Source organism: Chenopodium album, chromosome 8 (genome assembly GCF_948465745.1).
Source record: "Chenopodium album chromosome 8, dcCheAlbu1.1, whole genome shotgun sequence".
Classification (NCBI taxonomy): domain Eukaryota; kingdom Viridiplantae; phylum Streptophyta; class Magnoliopsida; order Caryophyllales; family Amaranthaceae; genus Chenopodium; species Chenopodium album.
In genome coordinates this window covers 1,060,713-1,083,295 of record NC_137841.1, presented here as the reverse complement: position 1 = coordinate 1,083,295, position 22,583 = coordinate 1,060,713, and the positions used below count along the sequence as shown (strand labels likewise).

At 35.0% G+C, this 22,583-nt stretch overlaps 2 protein-coding genes, 1 long non-coding RNA gene and 1 pseudogene across 3 annotated transcripts; all 4 read left to right on the top strand.

Annotated features, from left to right (window-relative positions):
• Positions 1-2,362: 2,362 nt before the first annotated feature.
• Positions 2,363-5,518, top strand: LOC145555583 (putative phospholipid hydroperoxide glutathione peroxidase). The gene is made up of 6 exons (XM_081617319.1): positions 2,363-2,758; positions 3,377-3,453; positions 3,585-3,646; positions 4,028-4,146; positions 4,235-4,402; positions 5,125-5,518. The coding sequence occupies exons 1-6, from the start codon at positions 2,489-2,491 to the stop codon at positions 5,152-5,154; spliced, it is 726 nt and encodes a 241-aa protein (XP_081473445.1). The 5' UTR covers positions 2,363-2,488; the 3' UTR covers positions 5,155-5,518.
• A 962-nt stretch (positions 5,519-6,480) lies between these two features.
• Positions 6,481-9,998, top strand: LOC145555582 (putative folate-biopterin transporter 6). Its single transcript, XM_081617318.1, has 4 exons — positions 6,481-7,302; positions 8,330-8,434; positions 8,787-8,957; positions 9,206-9,998. The coding sequence occupies exons 1-4, from the start codon at positions 6,655-6,657 to the stop codon at positions 9,800-9,802; spliced, it is 1,521 nt and encodes a 506-aa protein (XP_081473444.1). The 5' UTR covers positions 6,481-6,654; the 3' UTR covers positions 9,803-9,998.
• A 572-nt stretch (positions 9,999-10,570) lies between these two features.
• Positions 10,571-13,212, top strand: LOC145642543 (U4/U6 small nuclear ribonucleoprotein Prp31 homolog pseudogene; annotated as a pseudogene).
• A 3,723-nt stretch (positions 13,213-16,935) lies between these two features.
• Positions 16,936-18,647, top strand: LOC145555581 (uncharacterized). Its single transcript, XR_014091513.1, has 2 exons — positions 16,936-17,330; positions 18,388-18,647. It is a non-coding gene; the product is annotated as an uncharacterized LOC145555581 (long non-coding RNA).
• The last annotated feature ends 3,936 nt before the right edge of the window (positions 18,648-22,583 follow it).

Below are 22,583 nucleotides of genomic sequence, written 5' to 3'. Positions count from 1 at the left end.
CCCGCAAGCCCGATTTTGGGCGAGTTTTAGGCAGAATTTTCCGGCCCAAAATCAGGTCGGGCCTGACCCGATTTTTAAAAAAGTTTGGACGGGTTTGGGAAATGGATTTTTTGCATTTTTAGTTGATTTTTTTTTCCGACCCGAAATTGGCCCGAAAAGTCCATATGGCCCGACTAGTTTGGGTGGGTTTGGGCACACATTTTCTGGCCCAAAGCTTGGCCTGACCCAAGTCCGGCCCGCCCATTGATCACCTCTACCCTCAAGTCCTCGACTAGTATATGAAAAGACGCATGTGTCCCTCCACTGGTACTTGAAAAGGCGATTATATCCCCAGATAAATAACTTATCTTGGGAATTAACTGGGCAGATCTCTTTTATTAGTTCTGCGCATTAGCTTTTTTTTTTTTTTTTTTTGGGGGGGGGGGGGGGGGGGCGGGGGGAGGTATGTAAAGCTTTCCATATTGGTCTTTGGGAGAGCAGAAAGATGAAAAGGCCAACATCTTAGTTAAGTGTACTAATTGTTTCATGGATTCGAGCCAAATGTTGTATATGAAGTATTTAAAAATAATGTTGCTTATAGAATCACAAATGGATATGAAAAACCAAAATGTATAATGGTCTGTTTGGTATCAAGGATTTCATTTGAAATTCTGATTTGGGCCAAATGAGTTGTTTGGGTAATACAAAAATTTGAAATTCTGATTTGGGCCAAATCCAAGCCATGAATTAATTATATCCAAATCAATGAATTGCAAATTCTATCTCATAAGATGTCATTTCAAATTCTCACAGGTAAAAAAAATTACCCCAATTTCTCTCTCCTAGGTCTTTTTAGGTTTCCCCAATTTTTTTTCTCTCTCCTCCATTGAAGCAACTTCTTAGCTCTCTCTCCTCCGTCGATGTACTCTGTATTACTGAAGATTCTATCCTCCATTAAAGCAGCTTGTTTGCGTTCTCCTCGATCGAAAAGTTACTAAGGGTTTTTTTTTTTTTTTTAAAAACAATTTTCAGACCACCGACCACCATTGATATGTTAATTTGAATCACAATTTGGGTTGATTGATGTCATAATCTAAATAATGACTGTAGATTTTGGTTGATTGATGCCGATTTCTCATCTAATTGAGTCAACAATTTGGGGATTTGGATGAACATGAGGAGGAATGAGATTTGGATGAACAAGTTGGGGGATTTGAATGTCAGGGAGAGTAAGCAAGGAAGAGAGAATTTTGATAAATTTGAAACTCTAAGTTTTTTCCAAACAGAGAATTTGGAATTGAATGTCATTAATTCAAATTCCAAATTTGAAATTCTAGATTTCAAATGAAATGATTGAATCCAAACACAACCTAAATGTAATTCACAAAACATTTGAGGAAGACAAATACGGTGACTCAATTGATCGATTTACAAGCTTTTCACGACTATATATAGTAGATTCAAGCCTAACAACGACGCAAGCTTGGAATAGCACTAGTGCCGTTGAATTTCATACTACAATACTATGCTTTTACTAGCACTTTCATTTAATTTTTACTAGAAGATTTGGCATATAGATGTCAAACATACACTTTTTATTTACCTCCTAAAAATATAGGATTGCTTATAGAAAAAGTGTCACTTCAATAGTTGCATAAGTACAAGTGCACTGTAATTTTAGTTTGCAGATATATTCATAACTAATGATTTTAATTTGTCTTATTTTTTAATCACCAAATTTTCAACCTTGATATCAGAGATATCAATGCGGTGAGTGGTATCAGATAATGATCCCTCTATTTCTATCTTCACCTAAAATTTTAATCTCATACTCTCCTCCCAAGTTATCGCACACAGTGTGCCATAATGGATACAAAAGTCATTTTCTTTGTTCGCCCTATTAAGTACAAAACTTAATCCATTATCATAGTCTCGATTCAACATGGGCACCATCTAATTGGATATTCATCCTCATTTAATACCCACTTGATATGTCGCATTAACATCCCTACTAATTTTCGTACTCACTTGGGGCCTATTCTCATTGACTGAGATGAGCTGAATTGAAATGGACTTATTAAGAGCTGAATTGAACTGAACTTATTAAAACTGAACTGAACTTATTTAGACCTGAACTGAACTGAACTGAACTTATTAAAGCTGAACTGAACTGAACTGAACTTATTATCAGAAGAGGCCCTTGATCTATCCCATTATTAACATCCCTTAATCTCTATGTGTAACACCCGTGTTATCCAAATGAAGTACATATCACTTAATGAAGTTGGTTGAAGAGAGACAATAAACGTTGATTGAACATTCACCACAAGATAATTAGAATTTGATTCCAAAAACAATTAATGTTGAAGTAAGCATTCATCAACACGTGTGCTCTTCAACTGCCGTTACAAATCTTCAATCTCCTCCCCAAATTCACACACTACTAAACCTTTAAAGCTCAAATTACAACAATTAGTTGCAAAATTTTAACCCAACAAGTTCCAATTCAATGGCTTTCTCTTCAATTTTCACTTCCCCTTTGCCCTCATTATCAATTTCTAATGCAAGGAATCGAACAAATTTTTCCCCTTCTATGGCCCTTAACTCAATTTCCAGCAAAATCGGATTTGCGTCTCTAAATTCATCGTTTTTCCAAGATGGGTTTTCTCTAAAATCATTGAATTTTAATGGGGTTTCTGTAAAATCGCAGAATTCAATTTCTACTGGAGTTTATGCTAGAGCTGCTACTGAACAAACCATCCATGATTATACTGTGAAGGTATTTGCTTCCCTTTGATTTTGCCCAAAACGCGGATAAAGTTGTTGTTTTTCAGTAGTTATAGTTAAGTTCAAGATTTTAACTTTTGTTCTGTAATTTGGGATTGATCACTTTTATATGTTGAACCTTGTTGCTGAAATTTTAGGTCAGAATTACTGAATTGGTGGAATGTATGCTTGTTTCTTGATTGTGGGATTAGGTTTTAGCCTTTTAGACCAAATTGGGTATGACTGAGATCTGTAAAGGTCAATGGAGGTTAAAAATTTGGTTTTGAATAGCTTTTAATCTGGATAACCTTGTTTTGAGGTTTGAGCATGGTTGATTTTAGACTGTAATGACTTTTATGAAGCATGTAGTAAGTAGCCTCTTAATGTGAGAGATTATGCATACCCTTACCCAAGCATTGCTAATGAATAATGAATGAAATCATCAAATCATTGTATGAGTCTTTAATGGATTTCCATAATCTTGGATTTTACTTTTGGGTGGAGGTATTGTGTTGGTGCCTAAAAACAGAAATGCTTTTACATTAGTCCATTTGTTGAGCATATCGATCATCGAGGACAAACATCTTATGATTGCGGAATTGATTGTAAATTTGTAATGTATATGCTGCAGGATATTGATGGAAATGATGTAGCTCTTAGCAAATTCAAGGGGAAGGTTCTCTTATGTGTCAACGTTGCTTCAAAGTGGTACATATTCCATCTCCCTTGTAACATTTTTACTCCGAACAACTTTTCAAAAGACATGGTTTACCTACCATGCAATCTATTGGTTTGATGCATCTTTGTACAACACAATGAATTGACTTTTTTGCTTTCAGTGGTTTGACATCATCAAACTATTCAGAACTCTCACACCTATACGAGAAGTACAAGACTCAGGGTAAGTTTTGGTACATATAATCAGTTAATTCCTCCCTTTGGGGAGCTCCGTTCTGTTGTTAGAGAGAAACTAGTGAATCTTACTATAGTTAAAGCAGACGTTAGTATTAAAAAATTATCTGAGTATTCTTCCATGCATTCTCATGAATTTATTAGTGCAATAATATGTCATGTGTACCTGTAGCGTAGCCATTACAGAGTAAAATTATTCATTAGCCTCTTCAATACTTTGGTTTTCTTTTGGCATGTTTCTGAAAACAAGCTAGTTTTGCATGCTTTTATTCTACTGAAGCACTAAAATAAAATAACAAATGCTCTAAATTGATCTCAATAATCTGAACTTTTGCATACTGATTAATGCGATAATAATTGTTTTTTACAGGCTTTGAGATTCTAGCATTCCCGTGTAATCAATTTGGAGGCCAAGAACCTGGCTCAAATCCCGAGATTAAAAATTTCGCGTGTACAAGGTTCAAAGCTGAATTCCCCATTTTTGACAAGGTTTGTTAGTGAACTATAACAGCTCAGAATTAGCAGAGAACCATACTTGACCGGTTACTGAAACCATGACTGCTACTGACTGCAACAGGTGGATGTGAATGGTCCTAACACAGCGCCAGTTTACCAGTTCCTCAAGTCAAGTGCTGGTGGGTTTTTTGGTGATTTGATCAAGTGGAATTTTGAGAAGTTTCTGGTGGACAAAAATGGCAAAGTTGTAGAGCGATACCCACCTACAACATCCCCTATCCAAATCGAGGTATGGTCCTGAATTTTATTCACTTTAGTTTCTGTCTTATCGTGCTTCAATATTAGATGCTGTTGGTGCTTTAAGAGGCTGTATAGTCTTTTTTCCCTTTATCCTCTTTGTATGCATGTCATATTTTCTGTCTATACTTGTTCAAACTGGTTCATTACTGCCTTTAATCTACTATTTTATTTCATACGATGTGTATGTTGTACATATTCCCATCCTCTGTTTGCACTATGACGTATTGGAAATCATGTATTTGAACTCAGGCATTGATATTGCCTTGTAAAATATTTTTGTGGCTGGTGTTTGTTAAATTATTTTCTTTGGAAGAAGAGCTAGTTAAATACCAATATGGTAGACTTTACTAGTGAATCAACTATTTGGGACTTATTATATGTCAACCAACTATATATTGTGATAGTAGATTAATTTCTTCTCTTTCCTACTATGCTAGTAGTAGCAGCAAATTGTAAGAGTTGATTGGCTCTGAAAACTAAACATCCATTGATATGGCAACTAGTACCAACTTTTATGTGTGATTTGAGCACTTAACTACAAATACAGAGACATTAATGTCCTTATACTCCATAATTTTAATCTGGTAATCATAATTGGCTCAATTGCTAAGTTACTTAAGATTATATTGATGCATAATGCTTTCTAGTCAATTCTGCTTAGATTATATGTTTTTCATGTGCTAACGGGAATAATTTGCTTTGAATTTACAGAAGGACATTCAGAAGCTGCTGGCTGCATAAATCTTCATTACTTGTATGCACCTATAAGAGAAGATAAGCGCGGTATTGTTTCATCACTGCAGGATACATCTTTTTTTTCCTCTCTTTATACTGTTTCTCTTTGAGGGAATGATTGTACGAAAATTAAATGCAATCCTGATACTTAACTGCTTTATCTTGTTTGTGGATTAGCCATAGTTAGCTCACATTCTATGATGTTGTAAATAGTTTTTCTATCTCCTACATGTCAATTTGAGTGAAATTGGACCACTCCAAACAAAAACCAAATTTGAATGCAGTGGAGAGACTCATGTAGTGTTTTATTTATACCTGATGTACACATCTTTTGTCATACAATAAATGTTATTTTCTTGTCTTTGTCACAGTCATAGTTGTTCTTGCCCTAGAATTTCATGTATATCAAAGTGTTGTATGTTGGGAAAGTGATTGATAAATTGATAGACATAGAGAATGACCTTTCTAGCTAAATGATTGCTTACATTTTAAAGATCAAGGGACAACAATTTATAATTGATAGCTTGCTGCCTTGCTGGATACATGGCCCTTTTTTATAACTTGTGAAAAAAAGTTGTTATTACCAACTTTTATAAAAAATTACAAGATACTTCGTAATATCTTAGTTTTTTTTTGGTTGGCAAGGAGAAGGGCCCTATCGGGCTGAAACCTCTCACATCACAGGTCCTCCCGACATGGGTTAGTGAGTTAGGTCTTTGAAAAGGGGGGGAGGGTGAAGGGTAAGGGAATCCCTACCCCAAATTGCCTCTAGTGGGGATTGAACCCCAGGTACAATCCTTTCCACTAAACCAAGCTTGGCTTGGTCATTTATCAGCGTATTATTTGACAACTTAGAAAGTCATATCTGAATCAAATTGCAATTTTGAAATGTTCTAGAACAGGCTTGAGACCATAATCCTGGCCTGAGTAGTACCGAGGGTTTTTCGGTGATTGGTTTATAGATTGGGCCATTGGTGGGTTTCCGGTGACAGCAATTCCTGAATTGAGTGTTTGATTCTTAATTCTTAGCCTGAAGAAATATGGCACTGAAGTCGGCCAACCTTCTTTGACTACACCCTGTGTTAATTTATGGTTAGAACTTTGCCATCCTAATTTATGGTCTATTAAGGGGAGTGAAAATCAAAATATGGTTAGAACTTTGCCATCCATTCCAAAATGGCATGATGCAAATCTTATTATTTATTTACAGAGTAAATAATATTATTTAATTTCCTCTGTTTTAAAAAGTTTTTTCCATTTTAAATGCGTACGTTTGACAATGCATTACTTCAACCTCAACCGCTGACCAGAAAGAATACAATACCGATATTTTGAGTACCAACCTTTGAGTACGCAAAACTTAACTCTCATGCTACTTGGTCATACGACACAAAGTCATAAAGTAGCACAAAAATTGAATCTCCTTAAATTTAGAAACTTTCAAAGTCAACCCCTTTCTCTTTCTTCCCTCCATCCCAATCTCCCATCTGAGGAGCTCCTCTGGCCATGAGCTCCAATGAAACAGAGGAGCTCATCACTCCACACCCGCCTTCGCCATCACCACCGCCCTCGAAACTCAAACACCACCCTCGAAACCCAACCTCACTTCTCCTCCAACCCTATCAATGGCTCAAAATGCTCTCCACCACTCTGCACCCCACTTTCATCCTAGGCATCATTCTTGTCTACGGCCTCAACCTCGGCTTCTCCGACTCCTACTTCCGTGTCGTAACAGATTACTATTGGAAAGACGTACAAAAAATCAACCCTTCATCAGCTCAGTTCTACATTGGCTTTTACTTCATCCCTTGGATCTTAAGACCTCTCTGGGGGCTCCTTACTGATGTATTCCCTATCATGGGGTACCGTCGTAGGCCGTATTTTGTTATTGCTGGTGTTGTTGGTGTTTCATCCGCGGTTCTTGTGACCATTGCAACAAAGTTGCCTACTAGCTTGGCACTCCTTTGTTTCATTGGAGTTCATGGTGGTATGGCAATGGCAACCGCGACAATTGATGCTTGCACTGCTAAGAATAGTATAGAAGTGAAGGAATTAGCAGCTGATTTGCAGTCTCTTTGTGGATTTTGCCATTCTTTGGGTGCTTTATTGGGGTATTCTACTAGTGGGTTTCTTGTTCATAAGCTTGGAGCTCAGGTTTGATTTCTTCATTCTTGTTTAATTATTTTTGTCGAATTTGCTCTCGTTTCGATAGAGCAGTTGTAGTGGGTGGTGATTTTAGGGCGATAAAAAATAAACTAGTAAATTTATTTTATCATATCGTCCATGTAAGGTCGGAATAAATAATAGTTTTTGGTTTTAATCGAGAATAAATTACTACTCCGTAATATATTGTTGATGCCAATAATAATAATAATATTTATAATAATTAACCGTATTAGCGTAAAGACAAAAACACAGTTTCAATCTATTTTACATATGGTCAGAATAAATTATTGAAGTGAATATGACAAGGAAACTAATTTTCTTTAAACTTTTGACATTGGAGTAGGAGTAGAATGATGTAATTTATAGAAAATATCTACTGTAATTTTGTTTAGTTGTCACTTTGTGCATGTTTTAATGTTTATGTGTTACATTTCTTAGAAAAAAGGTCGTGTTTAGTTGTCATTTTGTGCATGTTATTTAGAGTTCATAGAATGTAATAAGGCCGCAAAATCAACCAAATAAGCCCAGTTAAATCATAAGGCAAGATAGCATTGTAACAAATCATAAGTTCATTTTATGCAAAATAATTTTAGAAAATTTGATTTCATTTCTGCGCTAAAAGCAACTAATACAACTGTGAGTGTTATGTTTCCGATTCCACATTTTGAATGATAAGCTGAACAATTTTACTTTATAACCCAGGTTGTCGGATTCATCTTTCTAATACCGATTGGTTTTAGGATGAATCATCATTTTGAGCTTTATTAATATAATCTACGTACTTTTACATACTTTCAATTCATAACTAGTATACAGTATAATACTCCCTTTGTTTCTAAATAAGTGATGCACTCACTATATATTATATAACAAATCATAGAAGATTGACTCACTTTTCATGTTAATTGGATGTTTAGACGTTTAGTGCATGATTAATACGTGTAAATACTCCGGAGTTTTTTGGTTGATTGTATGCATTATAAATTAATTTTCTCTGCAAACTCTCATTTTGTAGGGATCACTTGGGATTCTTACTATTGCACCCGCAGCATTCCTTGTTTTGGGATTCCTTATTTATGAGTTAAGAGTTGCCAACTCAACTAGTCAAGGTTCTAAGAAGGTAAGTCCCATTGTATGTGATTCCTTATTTTATGGGATTTTTTTTGGTTGGTAAGGAGAAGACCCTATCAGGCTAAAACCTCTTATAGAGTTACATGTTCACCCAACCTAGATTAGCGGGCTAGGCCCTTTGGGATTGAGCGAGAAGGATAAATAGATTCCCATCCAAAGATCTTTTAGTGGGGATTGATCTCATAAGCTCATGATTGTGAGCTGCAAACTTTCCCACTAGACTTAGTTTGGTGTGCATATAAAGGATGTAGACGTCATTTAGTATTAACATTCATACAATAATGGTTGTAACTTTGATCAATGTTTTTGGGTAAATAATTGCATGATAATGTGTAATGCAGGTTGTAGAGAGGGTAGGAGGCGCAATGGAGGATATGTATAGAACAATAAAGTTTCCTCAAGTGTGGAAGCCATCACTCTTCATGTTTCTATCTTTGGCCCTCGGTTATAGCACTCACGAAGGTCATTTTTATTGGTATACCGATCCTGTAGCTGGTCCCGGATTTTCCAAGGTTTTTCAATTTCTCTATCCTCTTACATTTACACGCGATTTACATTTGCACATATAGCCCTTACCTCGGCGAGATTAAGTACACTGACCTTAATATAAAAAGATGACTTTTCATCTAAATATGATCTAATAAAACGAAATAATTCGGTCTAATCAATAATGTGATGTTTTTTCCAAACCTAAATTTACAATGGGGCATTGTGACTAATAGTCCATCTTAAGCATGACACTATTTTTTATTGATTGTAGGAATTCGTAGGAATGATGTATGCAATCGGAGCTGTAGGATCCATGGTTGGTGTATTCATCTACCACAAATTCTTGAAAGACTTCTCACTTAGAGATCTTCTCTTCTATGCTCAACTCTTGTACGCCGCATCTGGAATGTTAGATCTTATGTTCATTCTTAGATGGAATTTACCTCTTGGAATCCCCGATTCAGTCTTCATTATAGTGGAGGAAACTATTTATCACGTAATAGGTCGAATTCGATGGATGCCAATGGTAGTTTTGAGCACAAGGCTTTGCCCTTTAGGCATTGAGGGAACATTTTTTGCACTCCTAATGTGCATTGATAGTGTAGGCTCACTTTCTTCTAAAATGTTGGGAGGCATGGTGCTTCATTATTTGGATATTTCAAGAACTAATTTTAGTAATTTGTGGCTGGCAATTCTAGTAAGAAATTGCTTGAGATTTGGTACAATTGCTTTGATTTTTCTTGTACCAAATGCAACCCAACATGATGTTTTAGTTCCTTCAAACATTACTTCAAATAGGAATACAAGTTCTAGGGTACAAGAAGCAACTTTGGAACTTGTACCTCTTAGTGAAAAATTAGACATTTGATTTACCAAAAATTTTGTTTTGTTGTATAGCTTAGGGGCGAGTAGATATTATGTACAAACTCTAAATTTTTAGAGATTGAGTATACAAGTTAATACAATGTTTAATTTGTCTTATTATTGTTAAACAAAAATTAAAGTAGTAAGACGTGTGTTGAATTTGGAATTATTTTTTTTTTATTATTATTATTATTTTAAAATTATAGGCAAATACATCACTGCAATATTAGTGAGATTTGGATATTTCTTAGGAGTTTTGAAGGTAAATGTTGATTTAATCTGCCTTTAACTTTATGGGTTGTTTATTTTTATTATTTATGAGACTTTATGATGCAAAATCTATCAAATTATGAGGTAAAAGTGTAAAACTCTTACCTCGTATTGATGCTCACAATGCCAAATTTATATAGCGTACAAATAAGATAAACTTGTAAAGAATCCTAGCTATGATCAAATATTAACATAACTCTATCATATGCCAACTAACAATATTCTAATCAAATCTTATCATATGTTTGAGAAAAAAAAATATATATTATCATATTTAACCATAATAATAGACTCCGTATATCTTAGTGATTTTATGGTAATTTGATATTGTATAGGATTAGGAAAATTTTGAAGTTTTATAGGCTATAAATACTTGTCAAGATCATCTATACTGTACAATTAAACATTTGCCTCATAAATATTTTACAAGTACTCAATACAATCATAACTCATACAGTAAATATTTTACATATACTCAATACAATCATTTGACAATTTAGAAATGTTACAAAATATTGAAGACAAAATTGTTAAGGAATACAATTTTATTAGGGAATGTTACCGCTTCAAGTTCCCTGAACTTGAAAATCTAATTCATCACCCGGTTGAATATGTTCGTCTTGTCAAGATGATCGGCAATGAAACTGATATGGATCGAGTGTCACATCTCAACGACGTCCTGTCTTCTGCCATGATCATGGTTATATCAGTGACAGCTTCAACCACATGTGGAACGCCGCTTCCAGAGGATCTTTTAAAGAGGACTCTTGAGGCTTGTGATCGTGTTATTGAGCTTGATTCAATAAGAATAAAATACCTCAAGTTTGTTGAGAGTCGGATGTTAGATATTGCACCTAATGTTTCCGCTCTGGTTGGGAGTGCCACTGCGGCTAAACTCATTGCTGATGCCGGTGGTTTAGTCGAGTTAGCTAATATGCCAGCTTGCAAAGTTCAAGTTGTTGGGGCTCAAAAGAAGATTTTAGCAGGTTTTTCAAGTGATCAGGTTCGTATTGGTTATATTGAACAAACAGAAGTGTTTCACAGTACACCTCCCTCCTTAAGAGGGCATGTGTCTCGTGCACTGGCTGCAAAGTTATCCCTTGCAGCTCGAGTGGATGTCGTGAAAGGAGACTCAACGGGGAAAATTGGAAGGAAATTCCTCCAAGAGGTACGAAAGAAGATTGATGATATGTCTATTTTATATAGTGTTTTATCCCCGTCCTGTGGTCGTTATTAGTAGTGTTTTTGGCTCTTTCGGGCCACTTTTATTACTAATTTGTGTGTTCTAGTGTTTTCGTAGTTTTAGTTGTATTTTACAGGAAATTGCACTCTTGGAGCATTTTCCCGGGCTTTATGGATCAATTACGGAAGCTAGAAGGACACGACCACTTTTGGAGCCCAGGATCGGTGAGAGCCGGTGATTAAGGGCTCGGTAATCGGGATACCGAGGTATATGGACCGAGTGATCAAGACCCTAAGTGGATATCCGGATTGGGCCGAAGAAATAAGCCCAATCGAAGCTCCGAGCCTCGAGGTGAAGCAAGGGCCCGATCGGGCAGCTTAGCTCGATCGAGCAAGGCGCGCAAGTGTGCTGGTGCGTGGCCAAAGGCGCGCCCGATCGGGTGAGCTGCTAGCTCGATCGGGCGCGGCTGTGAGAAGAGCTGTGCGAGAAAAAAGGCGCGCCCGATCGGGCGGCCTCTAGCCCAATCGGGCGCGTGTTTCTGGAAGAGCTCTTTTGTCGAGCAATTAGTTTCTAATTAGGAAGTTGTTTTAGTTTTGTTTAAGTACGTTTGGAGGATAATTAATTTCACTTACCTTCTTTCTTAGATTTTCTCTCTCTACTTAGTTCTCTCTCTCTTAAACTCTCTCTAAACCTTTGTTCTTAATTCTTTCATTAATTCCAGATTTATTTTGGTAACGATTTCTTTTCCCTTAATCTTAGTTATTTATTTTATTCCTTTCATCATGATTTATTTTATTACTTTGATTAGTTTAGTTTTTAATATGTGTGAGTAGTTTAATTTCTAGGGTTTATGGGGATCTAATAAATAATATGAAGGGGTAAATTATTGTTGTTGATTATCAATGCTAGATTAATTTCCTATTGATTGATTTAATGCTCTGTGACTAGATTAGGCCTATCTTTTATGCATGAGTTTGACAATATTGATTCAAGAATCGAGAGATGAGAATTAATGTTTAGGTCTAGTTTCAATAGGCAAGTTAATTTATAAATGGTTAAGTCAATACCGATAAATTAATTGTGTGATTGTAATACGTAGCGAGAGCCGTTTACAATCTGGTTAATTGATGCATTGATGATTGACTATTATTGATTATTGGTATTGCATGATAATTTCTTATTGGATTGTTTTAATGTTTTACAATTGCGTCTTGTAAAAGTATAGCAATATTAAATTGATGAATCGAGCAGATGTTAATTTGATATTAAAGGCTATTTTCAATAAGAACTTAGATCTAGTAAATTGCGAGAGCCTGTTAGATCTATGTTGATTAGTAAATTGCGAGAGCCTGTTAATCATGTTATTTATGCAATGTCAATGATTGATTACTATGTTTTACCCTGGAGTATTATTTATTGGTGAACCTATACCCTAGATCCCTTTTTATATTGTTTTATCCCTACTCTTATCCTTTGTAGTTTAGTTTCATACTTAATTATAAATATTAGTTACTTAAATAATTTAGATTATAATAATTAATTAGGAGTAAAAATACCTGTTTCCCTGTGGAGATCGACCTTACTTCCCTATCTACCTTAGTTAGTGATTTAGGTAATTATTTTTGATTAGGGGATACGACTTTACCCTGTCAATTGACAAGTTGCAAGAACCTCCAACAGCTAAGATACACAAGGCTCTTCCTGTGCCTTACGATTCAAGAAGTAAAAAGAAAAGAGGAGGGAAAAGGCTAAGGAATGCAAAGGAAAGATATCGAGTAACAGAAATGAGACAATTAGCTAATAGGGTGAAATTTAATGTGCCTGAAGAGAGTTCACTGGGTGATGGGTTGGGAGTAGGGTATGGTATGTTTGGTCGAGATGGATGTGGGAAGTTACGCGTGTCTGCTACTCCAACCAGGCTTAAACTTTCCAAGACGTACAAAAGCAAGTTAGCATCCTAAGCTGGCTTCAGTGTTTTCAACTCTGCAGTGGGATGCAGAGTATATACTAATTCATGAAAATAGCACCTATGTATGTGTAGGTATTCAAAGAAATTCTAAAATGTAAATTTGCAAATTGCAGCCATTTAAAGTTTGTATTTTGCAAATTGCAGCCATTTAAATTTTTTTTTGCAAATTGCAGCCCAAAACTTCATATAAATTGTAAATTGCAGCCCAATTCAACTTTTTCATCGGTTTACAAGTTGAAAAATCTTCGATTAAGGTTTTAGGGTCCAATTTAGGCCTTAGGGGTCCGAATTGAGCTCGGAATTAGCAAAAAATAACGCAAGTATCTCGTTTTGCGTAACAAAAGTGTATCGATTTGTGGGAAACTGTAAATATGAGACACTTATGTTATTTTTTTGCTAATTCTGAGCTCAATTCGGGCCCTTAAGGGCTAAAATGACCCCTGAAACCTTAACCGAAGATTTTTCAACATGTAAACCGATAAAAAAATTGAATCGGGCTGCAATTTGCAAAAAAAAAATTTAAATGGCTGCAATTTGCAAAATATGAACTTTAAATGGATGCAATTTGCAAATTTTCCAAGTATTAATATTGATTTCAGGTTTCTATAATATCACTATTTCTATTAACTAGTATTGTTTGAAAGCCACAGTTTCTTATACAAATTAATATTATCTTAACTATGTAGTTGCTAGCCATAATATACTGTAGTTGTTTATTAAATTACAAGTCAACCGTGTTAATTATTAGAATTCATTTTTTGCTTCAATTTTTTCTTTATTGGTTAGTTTTTTTTTTTTAAAGGAAAATGGATGGCGTGCTTTATATTCATAAATTGTCCATCAATACATACGGGGAGACATTACATCTGGGCTAAATACCATCAAGAATATTATGACTGTCCAACTCCACTACAATATCTTTAAGTACGTATCGCTTTGCTAGTTTAATGCCAATATGCTCTGATTCGTCTTGACGCAACAAACAAACTTACCCCTGCCAGTCTCTCGCAACCACTCCAAGCCCCACCCATCCCTCCTCGCTAAGAGATGCATCACAATTCACCTTAATTACTTCTCTTGGTGGAGCAACCTAAACCTTCGGACTGCTTCTCTTCTTTGTTCTCACCACCCCATAAATTTCACTTGCTAATTGTATTTTTGTTTAGAGTTCAACTTCCTCCATTCTTCAAAAAGATCCATAAATGATAAATCATAGGGCCATATTTGTTGGTTTGTTATTTATTTAAATTACATTCTTTTTGGGTGTTTTATCATTTTATGTAATGAGTTTTGAATCGGAATTTTACTTTAAATCGAAAAGGGCTATTAGAATCTAAACGTAAAATCTACCGACATTCATAATCAAGACGTCATAAGGGAAGTATTATTCTTCGTCTTCTTTTATGGAGGCGGATTTGGGTAATTGTACGAGTTATACTTGGAGGGGGATTTGGGAAGCTCGGTGGGTAGTAAGAAGGAGTTTACGTTGGAAAGTAGGGAATGGTGAAAAAATCCGTGTGTGGGATGATCCTTTGGATTCCTAATACACAGACTCTTCGTGTTTTGTCACTAAGAGGTACCAATAATTCAAACTTTGTGGTAAATGATCTCATTGATCCAATAAAAAAATGCTGGGATGCCACGACAATTGCTGCAAATTTTCTCCCTTTAGAGCAAGGAAGAATTCTGAGTATCCCCATCAGCAACCGTCTGCCTACTCAGTGCGTTCTACGTATAGGGCCTTGTTCAATGATGAGTGGAAGAAGGAAGAAGAGACCACCTCAAACCCCAAGTGGATATGGAAGAAAGTATGGCATGTTAATGTTCTCTCGAGAGTGAAAATTTTTATGTGGAGAACGTGTCAAAATGCGTTTCCCACCGGGAAAGGCATTGGCTCTCGTATCCCTGGCTATGATGCTACTTGTTTTGTGTGTCATCAAGAAATTGAGGATGTGTTTCATGCATTAAAGGACTGTAATCTGGCGCGAGATCATATGTGTGGGACAAAAATAATATAGGTTTAATACTTTTCTTATTTTCAGATTTGTGGTGGATTGGTGGGAGCACTTATTAAAAGAGGTTGATGAGATTGAGTTTGAAAACATTGTAACTATCTGCTAGGCAATATGGGGAGCTCGAAACACCTTCGTTTTTTAGGGGAATCAACCTGACCTTGCAAATAGCTTATGCTATGAGAGTATGTGGGGAAGCTATGAGAGTATGTGGGAAAGTGAGAGATGGCAGAGAAGATGGTGTCAGGATTAAACTGCTAGCTGGACAGCAACATGCGATTACATGGACAAATCCTGATGAAAGGGTGGATCAAAATAAATGTGGATGCAGGAATTTTGGGGGAGGTGGGAACAGAGCTAGGTGCTGCTGCTAGGAAATGCAGGGGATATCTTGAGTTGTATTGTACAACAATGTAGAGAACAATGAGATGTGAAGGTTGTTGTGGCTAAGCCAGTTTAGAAGGGTCATCATTGAGATTGACAGTTTGATGGTTGTCCACGCAATTTGTTAATTTATAAATAATTATAATATAATTCGTTTCATGTCGATTTTATTAAAAGAAAAGTGTAACATATATATAACAGAACAAGGTGATGACAGCGAAACTTACCCATAATTTTCCACGAAATCGGCAAGGTTATTGAGTAGATCTAAAAGCATGGTTTGGTTCAAAATCTTGAATCACTTGTATGTAGTATAGACATTTTTCGTTTATGAATTTTACTTCTTCTTCCTCCATTGATTTAAAAAGTAAAAAGAACTTATCAAAATTCAGAAAATTGGAAAAAAAATAGTGATTTTTGTAAAGAAAATGAGAAGATGTGTAATCCCCCATATTTTAATTTAATTATAATTTATTTATATATTATTCTTACAATTATATTTATGGCAATTTCATTAAATAAATTATTTTTATGAAAGGATTTAAAATAAACTAGTGTATTTTTATTAATTTACAAGTAATTCTAACATATCCCAAAACCCAAATACAACTCCTACTCTAATTAGGAAACCCAAAGCCCAAATAAAACCCTCAAAAACCCTCACTTTCCTCCTCCTTCTCCCGTAAAAAAAAAAAAAAGGAAAAGCCTTCATATTTTTTCTCCTCCTTTCCTACTGTTTTCACGAAGAGAAGAGAAAAAAAAAAAAAAAACCTGCTAACTGCTGCCGCCCCTGCCGCCCAGCAGCCCAGCAGTTCGACTCCTCCCTTTCTCCTTCCCCTTATTTCTCCTTCTCTTATTCTTGTTATTTTTAATTAAAGCTTCAATTTTTATTTGTTTTCAATTATGAAATTATTGTTATTAGGCTTTAATAGTATGTATAAATTACAAAAGATTATAAATTTATGGGTTTTAACATGTTTAAAGTATTATATTAATTTTCAGATTTGAGTATGTATAAATTTAGGGTTTAAAGTGTTGATTTTTCATGTTTTAAAGGCTTGATAACGTACTAAACAAATTACTTAATCATTCTATGTTCAAAGTATGTCAAAGTATGATTATTTTGGTTGTATATAAATTTTCAGATTTAATAAAGTTTCAATTTTTATGGATTAGTAGTGTTAATTTCATGTTTTTATGCTTCCAAACCTATAAAATATTTATTGTGGGTATTTTGTGATTGAAAAAGCTTTGAACTTTATATTCTAATCTTAATAAAAATTTTCAGATTTTATACCTTTTATTTTGAAGCCTCTAATTGCATTGAATTGCTATATTCTTGGGTTTTTAACACACTAACTTGCTATATAATGACTATTTCAAGCAATTATGCTTATGGGGTTATTTTATATATTTAAAACAAAATTCCAGATTTAATTACCTATTTCAAAGTTGCTGTAATTTGATATAAAACACTATATTTTCATAATTCTAACATGTAAACTTAAAGTTGGGATGTTATATTACTAACTTTGATTTTTGGGGACAATCTAAAGACTTTGTTTTGGTAATTTAAGAGGTTTTAAAGTAGTTTAGTATTGCTGTAATTTTAATTGCTTTGGTATTGATTTATTCCTAATTGTTTGGTTTAGGAGAGGACTTTGTAAAAGGCGACTTCTAGTTTTAAAGTGGCCAACCGGATTGTTTACACAAGGTACGTACAAGATACGAAACCTTGCTTGTAGGTGCATGTTTAAGGACGGATCGAGAACTTAGTATCATGTATAGGATTGACTGGGTTAAAATTGTCTGGTTATACATTGTGAATTTCAAATGATGTGCACTAGTTTATAATGCAAGTATTATTTGTGCTTTATTTATGCAAGGTGCGCTTAAAGGCAAAGGTATGTGATTGGTGTAAAGATCAAATTATTACTCGTTCAGGATTATGTAAACAAGATGAGTAAAGGAGAAATTCAAGTCTTGTAAGACGAGGTTAAGGTTTTGGGGTGCCTTATGCACTCAAGGTGTTTATACACCGAGGTAGTAATGGAATAAATAATAAATGTTGCTTGCCACTAATAAATCAAGAATTGAAATTTGAAAAGTTGTTTTACTTGATTGAATTGATATTGGATTGATTGTATTGTTTTGCATATGAGTCATCACCAAGTTTAAACCTGTAAATCACGTAAAGTGCAAGATGGATGAGCAATAAAACTCTGGATTGGTGCACTTCTGGAGTAATGACAATCAGGGGTTGGGGTACATGGGGTATTAGCCGTGTACTTTTCTCGAGGCCGTCTGATCTACGAGTCTCTTCTTTCAAATATTATTTTTCTAAAACTAGGAGTTAGGTGAGATCTCATACTAACTACGGTCACGGAGTCGCGCCCGTGGTCGTTGGATGTTTATTGATGTTTCCGAAAGGAGGCATGGGGTTTTTCTTTATTGATGTTCCAAATGGGACATGGGTTGGACAACCTTGTCTATTGCTAAATCCAATGAAATAAATAAACGAGTCAGTTAATATTAAATAGTGAGGTCTTGATAAATTTGTGAATCGAGTCGTGAATTGAGTCTATATTTAATGATGCTTGTGCTTGAATATTAGTAGCATGTTAGGTATTTTCTCAATTCGTTTTCGCAGCTTGTATGTACTCAGCTTTGCTGACTGCGTGCTTTTGTGTGTGTCTTTCTTTGGTCATGGCCTTCGCCTTTCAATGACCCTGTGACGATCCAATTTTTACACTTGTAATATTGGGGAGCAGAATAACCACAGGTTCTTACACATGCAGCATTCATCAGGGTTGTGGGATCTTGAGTAGAGAGTTGGTTGTTTCCATATTATTTATTTTGCAAAGTTTGAATTTAATTTAATTTGTTTTTAGTTGACGCTAATTCTTTTGAGTTTGAAGTTATTAGGACTCTGAATTTAAACACTTACTACTTTTATTGGGTTTTGAATAAGGGTCTTAATGGTTCCAACTTGTAATACTTATTTTGATTTAATTCCTTTGTTTTGAGGTTTATTTAAAACTGTTTTGGTTTTCCGCTGCTAATTTCTGAGATAGCCTTAACGTTTGAACACGTGGCGGTAGCACACCAGTAATTCTCTTGAAATTGTTCAGGTTATATACAGGTTTCTCACAGGTTTTTAAGAGAGAATTATTGGGGTGTTACAAGATGGAACGACATAGTTTGTATTTGTCGCCAAAAATTTGGATTCATACCCAGATTTAAAAAAAAGAAAAATAATAATGCCGAAACACAATTTAAAATTAGATGATTTCAATTTCACTGAAAAAAAAAATTTTGGGGGATGAATTTTTTTTTTTTTTTGAAAAAAAATTGGTTTTACTGTACTTGAAAACATGCAACAATTTTGCTTTAAATATATTGAAGGGATAAACATGAATTAAGATAGAAAGATAGATATGATTGAATAACATCGAAAAAAGATATTTTTCCCTATTAGAGGACAAAATCCTAATGTGTATTACTCCCTCCGTCTCTTTATTTTTGCCCCATTGCCATTTTTTGGTTAAATTTTGAAAACTTTGACCATAAATTATTATTAATCTATAAAAGATTATATATTCATGAGTGGTCTTGTTATATTCGTCTCATTGTATATTTTATTAATATTACGGTTTTTTTTTTTTAATAATTTTACATGTATGAAAATAAAGATATAGACATTCTAAGACGTGTCTTGGAGACCGTGCACAGTCAAACGCGCTAAAAAAATAAGTACAGAGGGAGTAATTCTGAATCGCCTTTAATTAAGCATTAATTGCAACTTTTCAACTCCCTACATCCCTTATTGATAGACCCTTATAGCCTAATTTAAGTTCTTAAATGATAGTTCTATTTGCTTTTGGAAAAATTACTTCTAATACACCAACCTTTGCCCGGTTCTCCCAAAATACACTAACCTTTTGATTATTCTAGAATAAACCAACCTTTATACCCCTTCTTCCCAAAATAAACCCAACAGGTCACCAAGCCGGTTTAACAGGTTACCTTGCCTACGTGTCATTTTGTTATTGGTCTAATTTTAATTTACATTAAAAAAAATAAACCACTTCTTTCTCTCTCCTCTCTTACCACGAGCCACCTCCTTCATCCTTCATCCTTCTTCCATGGCCACCTCCTTCACTACCACCTTATTACCTCCCCTGTCCCCTCCCACTTACCCACCAACAACATCACTACAACTAATAAACAACAACCACAAAATTGGCCCTAATTTCCACCCACCTTCAGTTCCGTCACCCCCACCAGTCCACCACAAACCCGACCACCGCCAACACCAAAATTATTAACCACCGCATTCTCCTTTAACCACCACCCCACCACAAACTACTACCCACCCACCAAAACCATGAACCCCAAACCATCCATGGCCACCATTAAAACAACCACCACCTTCTCTTGTATATTCTCTGCTCACTCTTTCCTACTCCCCTTTCTTTAATTTGATGCTAATTATTCAACTACCTAGAAATGTTGTATGTAATTATGCATATTTATTGAATTAATTCATTAATTTTGTTGAATTTGGATCTTTTATAATTATTTTTCACATGATTTTGAATTAATGTTTGTTTGGTTGAATTCGGAATTAATTTTGGTGATGGAGAGAGAGGGATAGTGGTTCTAGTGGTGGCTATGGTGGTGGTATATTAGAGGTGGTGGGCTATTATTTACGGTGGTGGTGCTCGGTGGTGGTATCGTTTGGTTGTGGTGCTGCAAATTTGCGTGGGAGATGCTGCTGTAGTTTGTGGTGGGGTGGTGGAGCTTTAGGTGGTGGTAATGGAGGAAGATGGTGGGATGGAGGAGAAAGAAAGGGATGACCCTTTGTTTAGGTAACCGGTCATTTGGGTTCATTATGGGAAGAAGGGGTATAAAATAATCCAAAAGTTAGTTTATTTTGGGAGAATGAGACAAAGGTTGTATTATTTAAAGTAAATTTTCCTTTGCTTTTTCAAACTACTATTAATATTAGGAAATTTTGTCTAAAACCCTCTATTAAATCCATCATTTTGTCTAAAACCACCCACAATAAAAATTGTTACCTAGAACCATCTAAATTAAAAATTTGTTGAGAGTCGGATGTTAGATATTGCACCTAATGTTTCCGCTCTGGTTAGGAGTGCCACTGCGGCTAAACTCATGATGTTGGTGGTTTAGTCGAGTTAGCTAATCTGCCAGCTTGTAATGTTAAACTTGTTGGGGCTCGACCTCCCTCTTTAAGAGGGCATGTGTCTCGTGCACTGGTTGCAAAGTTATCCTTTGCAGCTCGAGTGGATGTCGTGAAAGGAGACTCAGCGGGACAAATTGGAAGGAAATTCCTCCAAGAGGTACGAAAGAAGATTGACAAGTTGCAAGAACCTCCATCAGCTAAGATACACAAGGCTCTTCCTGTGCCTTACGATTCAAGAAGTAAAAAGAAAAGAGGAGGAAAAAGGCTACGGAATGCAAAGGAAAGATATCGAGTAACAGAGATGAGACAATTAGCTAATAGGGTGCAATTTAATGTGCCTGAAGAGAGTTCACTGGGTGATGGGTTGGGAGTAGGGTATGGTATGTTTGATCAAGATGAATGTGGGAAGTTACGCGTGTCTGCTACTCCAACCAGGCTTAAACTTTCCAAGACGTACAAAAGCAAGTTAGCATACTAGATTCAATTTCTGCAGAGGTATTCATGAAGGTATTCAAAGTTTAGAATATATGTTAATTACATTTGCATTCGCTGCATAACATATTACTTACTATCTGTAGCAAGCTAATCACGCCTTATCAAAATTTTATTCCAAGAAGATAAGCAAATTGATCATTCTACTTACAATCGAAGTTTTTGGCTGTATTACAAAAATGTATATTGTATATACTTTTTACAAAACTATTTATATAGTGAGATGTTGCGTGTATCCTCCTCATCTATACGAATGATTCTCACAGCTTAATAACCAACCCAAACTATTATATGTAATGTCAGTTTGGTGGAGTGACTGTTCTGAACTTCTGGAAATTCTAAAATTCAGAATTTATCAAAACGATACAACAACAACAAACCTTTCTACAAGTATCATGCTACCTTTAGCATAAATCCTTAACCAAGGGTGAAAATGTATTTTAGTAGTATTACTTTGACTAACAAGTGAAAAAGCAGCGCTGTTGGACAGAATATGATCCAATTGTCGAGTTACTATGTCATAATATATAATAATTTCTTGTTTGGTTGCTTCATTGCGCAAGGATGCAAAACAACTAGCATCATTACTAAATTTACCAGCCCTACATCTTCAAATGTTTTGATAGGACCCTTGAAATTGAAGACACGTCCCATAATTTAACATTGAGGGAGCTGTACTAGAGCAATAGATGAGTTCCATAACTTAACATCAAATGTTTGAAAGCCAATTTTACACTTGTATTCTTTTTATATGGATCTTTGCAGTTTTGTCAATTTAATTTCTAAGTTTTATCAAATTTCACATTATTATGTATTGTAGACAAAATTTCTAGTGGAATGGTTTTAAATCACTTGACACATATTTACAAAATTCACTTATAAAAAAAGGGGTTTTTACGACGAAATTATTTGTCGTAATAAGGCTCAATAATTGTCGTACCTTTCATGACAATACTTATTTCGTCGTGCTTTTGTCGTAATAGGTTCCGACGTTATTAGTTTTAACGACTACGTTCGTCGTTAAATTTATACGACAAAATAATAGTTTGTCGTTATTTAATTACGACAACATGACTTTTTGTCGTTATTTTTAGAGTTAATAGCGTCGAACTATTACAAACTAACGACCAACAATATTATAGTTGAAAATTTTTCTAACGGTAACAAAATATTGAATTGATTTCCAATAACCAAAAAATATTTTGTCATTAATATAATTCGTATTAAATTAATAAACTATTTTTTGCTTTATCCCACCTGTTCTCA

What these genes read in the sequence shown, in the direction of transcription:
- LOC145555583 (XM_081617319.1), top strand. Translation starts at nt 2,489, where the DNA reads ATGGCTTTCTCTTCAATTTTCACTTCCCCTTTGCCCTCATTATCAATT. An exon ending in TCCATGATTATACTGTGAAG is followed by an intron (nt 2,759 to 3,376) that starts GTATTTGCTTCC and finishes TATATGCTGCAG; the next exon opens with GATATTGATGGAAATGATGT. An exon ending in AATTCCCCATTTTTGACAAG is followed by an intron (nt 4,147 to 4,234) that starts GTTTGTTAGTGA and finishes TGACTGCAACAG; the next exon opens with GTGGATGTGAATGGTCCTAA.
- LOC145555582 (XM_081617318.1), top strand. Translation starts at nt 6,655, where the DNA reads ATGAGCTCCAATGAAACAGAGGAGCTCATCACTCCACACCCGCCTTCG. An exon ending in TTCATAAGCTTGGAGCTCAG is followed by an intron (nt 7,303 to 8,329) that starts GTTTGATTTCTT and finishes CTCATTTTGTAG; the next exon opens with GGATCACTTGGGATTCTTAC. An exon ending in CTAGTCAAGGTTCTAAGAAG is followed by an intron (nt 8,435 to 8,786) that starts GTAAGTCCCATT and finishes TGTGTAATGCAG; the next exon opens with GTTGTAGAGAGGGTAGGAGG.